The sequence below is a fragment of the Oncorhynchus clarkii genome, chromosome 9, assembly GCF_045791955.1.
Source record: "Oncorhynchus clarkii lewisi isolate Uvic-CL-2024 chromosome 9, UVic_Ocla_1.0, whole genome shotgun sequence".
Lineage (NCBI taxonomy): Eukaryota > Metazoa > Chordata > Actinopteri > Salmoniformes > Salmonidae > Oncorhynchus > Oncorhynchus clarkii.
The window spans coordinates 66,626,076-66,639,733 of NC_092155.1; the positions used below are offsets into that span (position 1 = coordinate 66,626,076).

General features: G+C 42.1%; 1 protein-coding gene across 6 annotated transcripts; it reads right to left on the bottom strand.

The window, feature by feature from the left end:
* Positions 1-993: 993 nt before the first annotated feature.
* On the bottom strand, positions 994-12,858 carry LOC139416795 (coatomer subunit zeta-1-like). 6 transcript variants are annotated; one of them, XM_071165867.1, is made up of 10 exons: positions 12,729-12,855; positions 12,228-12,296; positions 11,926-12,007; positions 11,612-11,703; positions 11,448-11,503; positions 11,245-11,322; positions 10,993-11,044; positions 10,851-10,889; positions 8,590-8,724; positions 994-1,223 (listed from the first exon to the last, which is right to left on the bottom strand). In XM_071165867.1, the coding sequence occupies exons 1-10, from the start codon at positions 12,735-12,737 to the stop codon at positions 1,035-1,037; spliced, it is 801 nt and encodes a 266-aa protein (XP_071021968.1). In that variant the 5' UTR covers positions 12,738-12,855; the 3' UTR covers positions 994-1,034. The 6 variants fall into 6 exon arrangements, with proteins under 6 accessions (XP_071021968.1, XP_071021967.1, XP_071021969.1 ...); XM_071165866.1 differs by having other exon boundaries at positions 996-1,223; positions 12,720-12,858; XM_071165868.1 differs by lacking the exon at positions 994-1,223 and adding an exon at positions 4,844-4,912 and having other exon boundaries at positions 12,720-12,858.
* Positions 12,859-13,658: the final 800 nt, after the last annotated feature.

Sequence of the window (13,658 nt, forward strand, 5' to 3'; positions counted from 1 at the left end):
CAATCACTTGATAAAAAAAGCATCCTAAAAGATTTCTATATGTGGCCGATAAGAAATGGTCAATCCACAAAAATACGGCCTTTTAAGTAGAAATTGTGCACCAATATAGATTTTTTAAATCCTGTTAAAGTGCCCTATAATATAGACCACATTTACAATTCAATAAATCAGATTTTTTTATATGAATAGACTTGAAGTCTCTCTGTGCACCCTGTTTGACTTCTAGGAAGATTTTAACCAGGACGGGCTCATAGTAATTGCTGGAATGGTATCAATAGAATGATATCGAACACAACAAACACACGGTTTACATGTGTTTGATACCCTTTAATTCACTCCATTCCAGACATTATTATGAGATGTCCTCCCCTCAGCAGCCTCCTGTGGTAGTTATTTTCACACAATGTTGATTGGCACTTCAACCTTATTACCCATAGATAGACAGGCTAGAAATGTTTTAAGAATAATACATTTAAAAAATGAAGGTTGCATTCAATTGCCATTTCCTGTTGCACACAACACGCTTCCATTCCCCCTGTCACAATGGGATTTATGGATGAATTAAGTTGAAATCATCAACCCTGTTACTTTATTTGGCATTTAATAGGCACTTACTATAGTCATTATTAAATTGTTTACCTCTAGAGATAGGAAGTCTTGTTTTCTATTATGTTGAACATGTGCCCGTTATGACAGAATGTTCAAATTAAAAGTTTTTATTGACAAAGTTACACTTCTCAAAAGATACCGAATGGGTGGAATGACCCTAAAGCTGTCAGGTTTACACTGTTAGTTTACTACGCATTCAGCTGCTATTGACACACTTTCCCCTCTCAATTAACACTCAAGATTCATTTGCTGAAGCATATTATTCCTGTTCCTCAACACTTCTGTCCCATCTGATCAAGTCGGGAAGAGAAGTTGTCACAATCAGAGCATATGATAGGTGACAAAGGATTTGAATGAGAAACAGTCACACGAATGGCCTAATTACCAAATCCTGCATATTCATGCATTAACCCATAAGACACATACTAGAACAAAATGTTCATGTTGTCCCCTATCCACCTCATGCTGAGAGAGGGAATGTCTGTTGGTGTTTTGGCTCGATAGTCATTCACATTCCCCTGGATAAGATGGACAACGCGGCCGGAGCACAGCCCTTCCCAGACCACCTTTCTTTCCAAGCCAAGGCACCACAGGTGGCTTCCCACCACTTCTCTCTGCAAACGGAAGGAGGCGGAGGGAGTCACAGGCATTTAGCGAGACAGACAGATACATTAACACACCATGGCCAAACGCCACCCCATTAATCTGCAGCTCGTTGGGGCCTGTCTGGGCTGGCAAGGCAGGGCTGGAGCTTCTCCAAGGAATGTTGAGCCTAGGCACAATGGGTGGGTCCCTCAATGAGTAGCGTGCCACTGCCATGGTGCCACCCCAGCACTCTGAAGTCAGCAAACAAACCTGTATACCTAGAGGCCTTTTGAAACCCCTGAAACATTGCAAATCTGATGTTGAAGAAAGGCAGTTATGACAGCACATTATTTTACTGGTCTAAAAAGGCCCTTCACATATTCTCCTGGACTAAAAAGGCCTTAAGTCATCTGAAATTTCCAAGGGCCTCTCTAAAGCTGTTACAGCAACACGCCATAAAGGCATGAACCCGTAGGATTCAGGACCAAGAAGCAGGTAAGAAAAAGATGAAGAAAGATTTAGTAGAGGTAATAGATCTGCTACATATGAAATATGATTCTCCTTAATGTGTTCTCACCTACTGACCACGCATATCGATAGAGGAGAATTTTAACAAGTTTTTTTCTAGGCTCAACTTCTAGGCTCAGCTGTAGGAGCGTGACTTCTGGGGGTATATCCCAAATTACACTCTATTCCTTATGAAGTGCACTACTTTGGACCAGAACCCATCTGGTCAAAAGTAGTGTACTTCATAGGGAATGGGCTTTGGTCAAAAGTATTGCACTTTATAGAGAGACTGAGTATGAGAGTATGAGAGACTGTCTGCTATGACATGCTGAAGTCTTGTGGCTGATTTATTAAAGCACTATTTCAGCCCTGTTTGTAGTCAACCTCTATGACATACTTTTCTGAAATGGATATGCATGGTCATGTGATATGCATGGTCATGTGATACAAGTATGGTATGTTAAAACCAGCGCTTTAACTTACACATAGCGACAATAGCAAATATGTTTAATGCTCACTTGATAAATATTAGATATTAATATGATTATGCTAATCTCGTCATAATATCAGTCATGAGCTCACAGAAGTGAGCAGCCATGGTCATCAAAAAGAAAGGAGGACCAAGGCACTCTTCATATAATTAAATAAAATGCCTTTATTAGTATGGCATGTTCAATAGAAACAAAGTTTTTTTTACAACACGTTTCGGCTGCATGGTCTTCGTCAGGGAGTACTCATGGTGTTTAAGTGCAGAACCTGTCTTCTCTCTAAGCACGACAGTGAGTCTGCGTCTGCCATGTAACCTCGAGCTAAGCAAGTTCATATGCCCGTCTCGCTCTTCGCTCTATCAAGAAATTATACAATTACATTAGGGTAGTACATGGTTCCTCTCTCTCTCCCCTTCTCTCTCTCTATTTTCCAGCAATTTTCCACTTGAGCAGACGGACCTAACCTACCTGATCTTAGACCACCACTCCTACTCTGATGCTTTATGAATACAGGCCATGATCTGCAGGGGATAGACTGTCTGCCTGGCTGATGGAGACATAGATAGGCAATAGATAGATTACTAACTGTATTTATGGCTCATAGGAGATATTGTACCAGTGGGTAGATAGACAAGGATTCAAAGTGACTTTGGCGGCTTGCTGCTGTTGATCAGCTATGCGATAGATACAGTGATTTAGTCTGCCATTTTAGCCTTATAGATGTTGATATATTATCAGTAATATAATTCTGCCTGGTTGATTACAGGATGTATGGGCTGGGGATGGACGGGGTAAGATAGGTGGATGGTTGAGGGGGTAGTTCAAAGTGTCCACTTATCCTTATGATACTTATCTTTACTGCGGGAAAATAGAGATCTGAGGAAGGTGCTGCAGACGGACAGAAAGACAGACACACACACACTCCCAATTCAACGACGATAGTGGAGTAGTTGTGTGTGACTGGGGCAACCCGTACTTCTCCTTTTATCTGACTCTCTCTAGTAGTGGGTCTCTACTCCTCTATTTCTCTGTGTGACTCTAGTAGTGGGTCTCTCCTCCTCTCTTTCTCTGTGTGACTGTAGTAGTGGGTCTCTCCTCCTCTCTTTCTCTGTGTGACTCTCTAGTGGTAGTGGGTCTCTCCTCCTCTCTTTCTCTGTGTGACTCTCTAGTAGTGGGTCTCTCTTCTCTGTGTGATTCTCTAGTAGTTGGTCTCTCCTCCTCTCGCTCTGTGTGACTCTAGTAGTGGGTCTCTCCTCCTCTTTCTCTGTGTGACTCTCTAGTAGTGGGTCTCTCCTCCTCTTTCTCTGTGTGACTCTCTAGTAGTGGGTCTCTCCTCCTCTCTTTCTCTGCGTGACTCTAGTAGTGGGTCTTTCCACTCTTTCTCTGTGTGACTCTCTAGTAGTGGGTCTCTCCTCCTCTCTTTCTGTGTGACTCTCTAGTAGTGGGTCTCTCCTCTCTCTGTGTGATTCTCTAGTAGTTGGTCTCTCCTCCTCTCGCTCTGTGTGACTCTAGTAGTGGGTCTCTCCTCCTCTTTCTCTGTGTGACTCTCTAGTAGTGGGTCTCTCCTCCTCTTTCTCTGTGTGACTCTCTAGTAGTGGGTCTCTCCTCCTCTCCTCTAATGACACCAGTCAGCCCAGCAGTGTTATCCAGCAGGCAGCACCACCTCCCTTCAGGGATAAGATTTTATGACTGAAACCTGACACCGTTTCTGTGTCCTATAAGCGACAGAGCTGTAACTCACTTCAAAGGCAGCTGGCATCGAATCACAGCACAGTCATAAATTCCCCTGTCACGCCTGGGCCAATCAGGATGCGACACTAAATCACACCTGTCACTCTGGCGGCCAATGGAAAGACAGTGGCAGTAAATCTGTCAGAGGTACGTCTGTTAACAGTGTTGTGGTGTGGTTGGGCAATCCGTGGGGAAGGAGGGAGGGGAGAAAGTGAGAGAAAGAATAGATGACAGAGGGAGGAGGGGAGGGAGAAAGGGAGTGAACTGAAGGCACAGAGGTATGACACAGAATAAAATGCTTGTTTTCTCCCTCTCTAATTCTTAGGCCACGCCATGTTCAAAGCCACATCCATAATATACCACGGTAAAAACTAAAGGAGCTTAAAGAGGGCAGGCTGAGGAATTAGTGAGTAAAACAAGACTAAACACAGCCCCAAAAGAGGAGAAACACGTCCCCCTGAGGGATGGTACTGGACTTGGATAAACCAGGATAAATATCCATAAAGCCTGATGCCTACATTGAAAATCAGTTTCACTGCATCTGTATTCTACTCCTGCATCACTAGCCTAGTCCTGCATCACTAGCCTACTCCTGCATCACTAGCCTAGTCCTGCATCACTAGCCTAGTCCTGCATCACTAGCCTACTCCTGCATCACTAGCCTACTCCTGCATCACTAGCCTAGTCCTGCATCACTAGCCTACTCCAGGCAAACTCTGTGTTGATACCAGTTGGCTGACAGTGGGACCAGCTGGAGACATTGGGGCAGACAAAGGGACTAACTGGCTGAAGGCAGGCTGGGCTGAGGCGGACACTTCCCCGGGTCTGAAGCTCAGGGTATGTGTCTGCGTGCCGAGAGTGAGCTGGCTGACCAGGTGTGATCCCTCCTACTGGTCTCTGCAGACAGCCGGTCCAAATGAAGAGCAGTTGTTGTCTGGGTACTACAGCACAGCAGGGCACAGACCTGGATGTGAAAGGATTTCATTCTGCTTCTAAATCACACAAACAGAGAGAAGAGAGGAGAGAGGCGAGAGAGTAAGAAGAGAGAGGAGAGAGGATAGAGAGTAAGAAGAGAGAGGAGAGAGGCGAGAGAGTAAGAAGAGAGAGGAGAGAGAAGTGCTTCAAAATCACACAAACAGAGAGAGAGAAGAGAGGATAGAGAGTAAGAAGAGAGAGAGAAAGAGAGCCAGGAGACCTGGCTCTCAAGAGAAGACAGGCTATGTGCACACTGACCACAAAATGAGGTGGAAACTGAGCTGCACTTCTTAACCTCCTGCCAAATGTGTGACCATACTAGAGACAGATATTTCCCTCAAATTACACAGACCCACAAAGAATTTGAAAACAAGTAAGGGAGAGAGAGAGAGAGAGAGAGAGAGAGAGAGAGAGAGAGAGAGAGAGAATGGGAAAAACAACCATAGGCATAGGGGAATAGTAGTGCAAAAAGGTGGAGTATTTTGTCAATTTACTAACCCTTGATAACGCATGTCATTAACCTTTAAACGTGTTGGAAAATGTATTTGACATCGTTTGAGAAGCAAATGAAATGTGATAGGTGGATAAATATGTTCATGCAAAAGCACTGTTATTCAATGATGGGGTAAAAAGCAGTATCCTAACAAACATGTAACTTTCCCACTGGAATGATGAACAGTAGCTAACAGACCAGCTCGGGTCCTGGTGACATACATCAACACAGAATTAAACACTCACATCAGCAATTGATCACCATCTTTTTTGTTGTTGTTGCAAAAACATACATTGTATGTTGAGTTCTGGCTGAGGAGACCGGGACAGAGAGAATGTGCAGTGGTGTGTTCTCTGGCACTGCTGTTGGCTGGCTTCTCTACGGAGCAGAGCAGCAATGATTTTATATTCTACGGGAATACATAGAATAGAAAATGTTTTCCTGGTGCAATACAGATACATTGGGGTATAGTACTAAGGTCTGGTGTGTGTAATGTGTCTGCGTCTTACACATTATAGTCTAAGACTTCAACACAGGCATAATTCATGTCCTATTTTTATGAAATGTTTGATAGGGTAGAGCAGGGGTGTCAAACTCATATTACCCCGGGGGCCGCATTCAGTCTTCAATGAGGTCCGGAGCGCAACATTGGATATTGATTGCATTTCCTCACCGTCAAAACTTTTTTTTAAAATTACTCAAACGACCCACGTATGTTTGACACCCCTGTATAGTGTATTGGACCATTGCTATTTTCCCCAGCCTTGAGTCTTTGACTAGGGCAGGCCATTGAGAAGTATATAGCTCAGTCACCAGCCACACACCATGTAAATAATTATAATTTACTGACTCACACACACACACTCTCTTTTATCGTACACAGCATCAATCAATTACAAGCCTCTAGCCCATTACATGCTCCTGACTGTTTAACAGCATGTTATGTACAGCGTGTCAAGCCATGGCGTTACAGACTATCATACTCATTCCTGTATAATTCATATAAATTACCTCTCTGTCTTTTTACGACGGTGTAACTATAATTAGCAGATGAAAGGGGGTCGTTGACTGCCCCAAGGTACCGCCTGCCCTGCTGAAGGAATACCTAGATGGGAAATGAGTGAGGGGACGGCAGGACACACACTCACAAGCACATGCACAAACACACACACAAAATATGACTGAAACATATTGAATATCTAGATGAAAACTAAGTGATGGGATGACCCAGGAGGCACCAACGTGTGTGTGTGTGATCCATTTGAACCCTCTCCAGTCCCTCTCTGCCCTGCTGGGTGAGGACACAGTGAGGTGGATCTAATCTAATCACTTACTGCATTGCTGTTGTCTAGATATGCTGTGCTGTCTAACCTTGTCCTCTTGATCCTTCACATTCTAGCCTGGATAAACTAGACTGAACGCTATTGAAACAATGGCGCCTTTCAGATCTCCCCTCCCCCAAAATCACACACGTGTTTGGGTCGGGACATATAGAATAGGGAATAGGCAGAATTTGTAAATCTGAATGAATAGATCCAACACTATATCCTAATAATTTCATAATGCTTAAAACAAAATAACGCACAAATGCAATTCAGTGGCATCTCTACATCCATTTAAGAGAGTAAAGAGCGGTTGACTTGTCCACCTAGCAACACAAACTGTAGGCTTTTACAATGGACCTGACTGGAGGCCAGCCAAGACAATGGATCTGCCAGATGAGTAATATTTCATTATCTTCACTTAACTTCTTCCTCTCGCTCTGTGTCCCTGGCAGACACCAATACAAGCATCCACTCTGCTGTTACTGCATCTTATAGACAGGCTGCAGGACATACAGCTATTCTCAAGCAATCACACCCGTCAGACATGAGTGCATTTCTCGATTGGTCAAATTAACATTTGGGGGCTCAAGGGAGAATGATACAATTACTCCATGCAAAGAGAAGGGGATTAGAATCTAGCTCCCTTTCCTTTGACTATCATCACGAATGTGTGTGATCAGGCTCCAGGACAGAAGCAGCTCGATAACTGAGCACCCCCTTTCTCTTTGATCTTGCTCTTCCCTTCATCCCTCTGCCAAATCATCATTAAATATAGAGATTAGAGGAAGGATAGAGGGATCAGAGAAGAGGCCCAAAGGAAGGGGGGCTTTAGGTGAGGAACTCCATTTGCTCACTGTGTGTGATAGTAGCAGTAGTACTGCATGGTCCTAGAGACAAGCTGGGGTTGTCAACTTACAACTGGCTTTGTGAGTTACTACAGCCAAGACACTAAAGGAAAATCTATGAAGGAGTTATGACTTTTATTGGATTCAGAGGAGGCTGGTGAGAGGAGCTATAGGAAGACGGGCTCATTGTAATGGCTGGAATGTAATCAATGGAACGGTATCAACCACATCAAACATACGATAACCACATTTGACTCCGTTCCATCAATACAATGAGTCCGTCCTCCTGTAGCTCCTCCCACCACTGATGTTGTTATATCATGGACACTGAATGATATACTGATGCTTCATACAAACCAGACGTCTGAAGCAGACATGTACCACCATCTGTTTGTGTTGCCTCAGGAAAACATGAGTAATGCTGAAAATAGAGCCACGGTCTGGACAAGGAGGACCGCTCACTCCAAAACGGTCCACATTAGGCATGGTCATGGATGGACCAGTTACACAATACCTTAAAGACGTCAGCTTAACATGGTGTGTAGCTACACCAGGGACAAATTTATCAGGCACCAAATCGAGAAAAAAAAAGAGACTGAAGAGGGACTAACATTCTGTTTCTCGTTGAGAAATGTTGTGTAAAGGTCTCAGTTGCGTGCTCTAATGAACATGACCCATTGGTAGTGAAATGCAGACATAAACAAGAACAGGAATATTTTTGTACTGCCAGGTTCATATCTACATGATAGTCTGATCTCACATCCACTTCTCTGGAGGGCATCTTTCATTTGCATTAAGATGAGCTTGTGTGTGTTTTTGTGAGGCAGGGGGGGAATTATCAAGAAGAAAAAACAGTTAGCTGAAGCACACATTTCATCTCTCTATTGCTCAGTTTGAAATGGATCACAAGTGCAGGATGATTATCAAGGGGAAAAACTTGACTAATTAGATGTGAGCGATTTGTAAACACCACAATTTTACAGCATCGAAACACAACACATAACTGAAAATGTCTCAATAAAGACACTTACATGTAAAGTGTTAACCTCAGGAATGTGTTTTGGTACATTGACCAGAAGATGGAGCCCTTGCTTTAGCTGTGAGTCGCTCCCTGTCTGGCTAGCAGAGTTCTCGAAGTACCATGGTGTGACAAGGGAACTCTGCAACTGAGGAAACAGTACATGGTTCAAGTGGACTGAAATTCTACATAATCTACAATATAAAAATAGCATATTTATTTTTTATAGTGGCTACCTGAGCTTCCATTCAATAAACCCAGACATTGAAATATGTTAAAGTGTGACCAGAACAAAAAGGGCAAACAACCACAAAATATAGTCACAACTTTAGTGTCTATAAATGTTTTTATTCAAAAGATTTAAATGCTTGAATTTATCCAGTATTCTGAAGGAACAAAGTGACTAACAACAAGGTTGCCTGATCTGACCATATGTCTGTACCATAGAAATAATTCCTTCCTATTTCTATGGTCTGTACTATAGTTAACACATGGAATGTTATCAGAGATGAGGGACATAAAGCTGTCAACTTAACGGGTAAGAAAATGCAAACCAGGCAGCAAAAATGTATTGACACACTACCATCCAATATCCCTCTCACAGCTAGCTCAAAGATATCCCTGGCCCTGGGAGTGTCTGATTGGATGAGTGATCAGCCTCTCCTGAGTCCTGACTGGAGGAATGGTGTGGAGTGAGTAGAGGGGAAGAGATGACATCAGAGAGAGGAGGCATGTGTAATGGTGGTACAGTATTAGATGAGGGGAGTTGACAGGTCCTATCGTAGCAGAGACCATTTGATCTGTTCCTTGGCAGACTGTAGCACCTGTAGAAGAAAACTAGCCTTCTAAAATAGATCATACAAATAACATACAAACACACACGTTTGTATAATGAGCCTCCAGTCTGTGTTTATGACATCCATTTGAACTTTCTTTGCATTTCAAAAATGAGACTTTCCCTTTCAAAACAAAGAATGTAAATGAATACCACCAAGATGGATAGACGGAGACCAACTGCCCAAAGCAGACGATTTTAGCTCAATAACAAATCATTTCTGGTTAACAATTAAGCACCTTACTGTAATAGTTTTTGATTAAAATGGTCAAAAGGAAACAAAAAGCTTTTTGGCAAAAATATATTTTTACAAATTCAAACAATTTTGATAGGACTGTCTTGGAGTTGTCTGAGTGAGGGACCTAATTGGAGTGGCCTAATGGGAGGGATGTGTAAGCAGAAACTATACGTGTTCTTGTAAGATGTTTGAGAGTCGGTTATTGGTCTATTAATTTCTACCGCCTGGTGATGTCACCAGGCAGGCCATAATTCCACCCATGCAAAACCCGCTGATGAGAAGGTCCAGTGTAGATAGTTGCTGGTTGTAAAAACTCAGGAAATAATACTGCTAACATTTTTTTTAAAAACAATTTTACAGTGTTAGTTTCATTAGCTGTTCTACAAATATGACAAAACACAGGAAACCCTCATTTTGACTGCACTGGGTCTTTAAGTAAATGAAGGGAGACCACATGATTTACACATTTACCTCAAACTTTGACAAAGACTAGATATAGAAAGATGAGGAATGCAAGTAAAGCAAAATATGCAGGAATGAATTCATGATTAATTTGTTGAAGGAAAAGAACCACAAGGAAGACAGCCAGCCATTAATCATTAGACAGGGAGGGAGAGAGAAGGGATGGGAGGACAGCAGCTTCTTAAATGAGAACGTAATCAAGACTGGAGAGGACCTCAGCTCATAGGCCACACACACACACACACACACACACACACACACACACACACACACACACACACACACACACACACACACACACACACACACACACACACACACACACACACACTGCCTATAATTAGCAATCGTGGGCTTTCCATGCATAAGGAAGAGTGGAAGCAGTAGGATTGGAGAGTGATGTTAAAGTATATGAGAGAGGGACGTCGGTAGCCTGGAAAGCCAGACTTAATTCAGCTCCATTTCAGTTTTGTTTTCACTAAATTAGTTAAGTGAAACAAGTGAGGTAAAATATAGTTTGATTCAGTCTGGATTCCCAGGCTAGGACGTTGGGCCCAGCTCTTAAGCTTGTAAGGCTGGGTCCTGGTCAAAAGTAGTGCACTACATAGGGACTAGGGTGCTATTTGGACACATCCTAAGTCTCAGGAGAGTAGAGAGTGAATAATGTAATGGCGCATGATCCACACTGAACAATGTAGTATGCTGAGATGAATGAGGTAACTAGGGCTGTTGTACTCACCTGGGTGACAGTCTGCTCTGAGTAGGGCACATCTTCCCCCTGTAGAAGAGATTACATACTGGGGTTAGGCAACCACACTCAGAACATTAGAGTCCACTTGGTTGAGTGAAGAGTGTTTTCTGAAGAGGAAAGGGACCCTTACCCTTAGTGCCACACGGTGGACCACTTGCTGAGGATCACTTTCCAGAATCACTCTTTAGGAGACAGCAGAGAGAGAAGCTTGTTTTCACTCACACTGTGCAAATAGACAGCCACACAGGACCAGACCACAGCTGTCTTATGACTGTGTTTCACCAAGATCATACAACCATACTTATTGGTTTGGACAGTTGAAAATAAGCAGTGGTAATTCATTTAGAGTCAATATTCAAAAATTATAAGACATGGAACTCACCCCCCATCCACAATTTCATCGACAGCGAGAAAGAGACCTTCCATATTCTCAAGTAGAGCTCTCCGCTCAACATTCTTTCTACAGAGAAAGACAGATAATTATAAGGTTTGCCTTTTGATGAAAGATGGCAAAAGATTTAGCTCTCACCTCAACATTCATCTCAGTGAGTCAAACAAACAGTTCAGAACAGCTTTAGGTCTCACCTCAACATTTGGCTCAGTGAGTCAAACAGACAGTTTAGAACAGCCATTAGCATCAACTGTTGGAGGGGAACAAAACACAGAAACAACAAAAAGGTCATTTAGAGCATGGCAGAGTGCACTGCACCGAAATTAATCATACAATTTATTAATTCCAATATGATTACCTCATTTTCATGCGAGCTTCCAACGACATAGAAGAAGAGATCAATGTTGCTCTTGTAGACAACTGTGAGGCCCTCTAGCAAAGCGATCTCACCTGAGTATGCACAGAAACATGACAATGGCTGCATTTATACATGGAGGCCAATTGTGATTATTTTTTTCACGAATTGGTCTTCTGACCAATGAGATCAGCTCTGACAATGATCTGATGTGAAAAGATTTGATTGCTCAAAAGACCAATTAGTGGACAAAAGACCAGAACACTATTCACTGACCTGAGAATATGTACATGTGTGTATTAAAATGCATTTCATACTGTCAGTCCGATGTGTCTTGCTGAAGATGTTCTTCTCAAAAGCTTTCTGTTCCTTTACTGAAGGGTAGGTGTCATCATAATACTGTAAATAAAGCATTAATAAAGAGGCGTTAAACCACAACTAATTGTTGTTTGTACATTTCATATGGTATGCTAATAATGCAGCTGTGTATTACATAATGACAGAATGAGTTACATAGCAGGGATCACCAACTTTGGCCCTAAGGTACTGGGTGTATGCAGGCTTTTGTTCCAGCCAAGTACTAACACACCTTTATGTAATACACTTATCAAAGTCTTACTTTAGCATAGAGTCGTTCGCCATCATTATCCAGAATGAGGACTGCTTTCACGGTGTATAATGACGGTTCCTGTTGTGAAGATACACAGACATGACTGCCTTGCAGATAAGTTACACATCATCAATACACAGTCGGTAGCTAGCTAGCTAGCTAGCTAACGTTAGCAAACTAGCAAGCTACCTAACTAAAGAAAAGTACACTTACTAGCGGAAACATGTGTCATTACTACCCTGATAGCCATTCCTAGTAACTACGCATTGTAACCAGATATTTGCTGCTGTAACTAACTAGCAAGTTAGTTTTCTAAAACAGCGGATGGTGAGTTCGCCAGGTAACGTTACCGTCTATAGCTAACTAACTAACAGCTCCTTCCCAATTCTAAGCAGGCAGCAAGCACACTAATCTCTCTTTTGCAAAGGTTGCTAGACTCCCAACAAAAATCGAATCAGGAAATATAACATAAAGAATGATTTTTTAAATAATAAACGTTACCAGCATTACCGTATCCATCTTATTTGCTAAGTAGCTAGCAAACTTCCTAGTTAGCTGCCTAAACGTTTATCTCGTCTTCCATTGGATGATAAACCGCATCAATCAAAACGCCCCGCTATGACACCGCTCATTCTGTTCTGAGGACAGAGTTCAAGCACAGACAGAACAATGGCTTAGTTATAAAATTCGTTGGTACAAGTCAACAAGCCCATAACAACAATTTATATACACACTAGATGACAGATTAGGAGTGCTGTGTTGAAGCCACAGTGCCTCCATTTTGGCACTCCCCCCACAGTTGCGTAAAAAGGTTGCACATTTTTAAATAGTTTTCAGAATTTCAGTTTATGTGATAAAACAAGCAAGTATGGTGTATAGAATGATTTTACCATCTAACCCACTGTGAAATGTATTTTTCCATAAACAAAATATTGTATTTTCAGCTATTTGAAGCCCGTGTATAAAACCGAAAATAAAAGATGCAAAAACTAAACTGAAGGGGAAGCATAGAAATAGCCCACACAGAACAAATCTACTGCTTATTAAGGCCAGTTTATACTTGATCTACTGACATGTCTGTAGACAATTAGATTGCTACAAGTGTAGTAGGTCAAAACAACATTTCATTTATATTCCGGTGGAATGTCTGTAGACCGCCATGGCGACTGTCAGTTTCCTTGTTGTACAGACTTAAAAAAGTTTAAATGTCTGCGACTGTTACCGGACTGCCACAGCAACCAGACCAAATCCTCCAGTGACAAGATGATGCAGGAGTTCTAATATTCTAAGATAGAATGACCTACTTTTATTTCGTCACACTGTGGCAGTACGCTATTTTCTTTAAGGTCGCCATTACATTGTAAATAATTATCTTTTTGTGGGTTTATTTTCCTGTAATAATGAAAGCTAAAGTTAAGACATTATAGATATACCATGGAC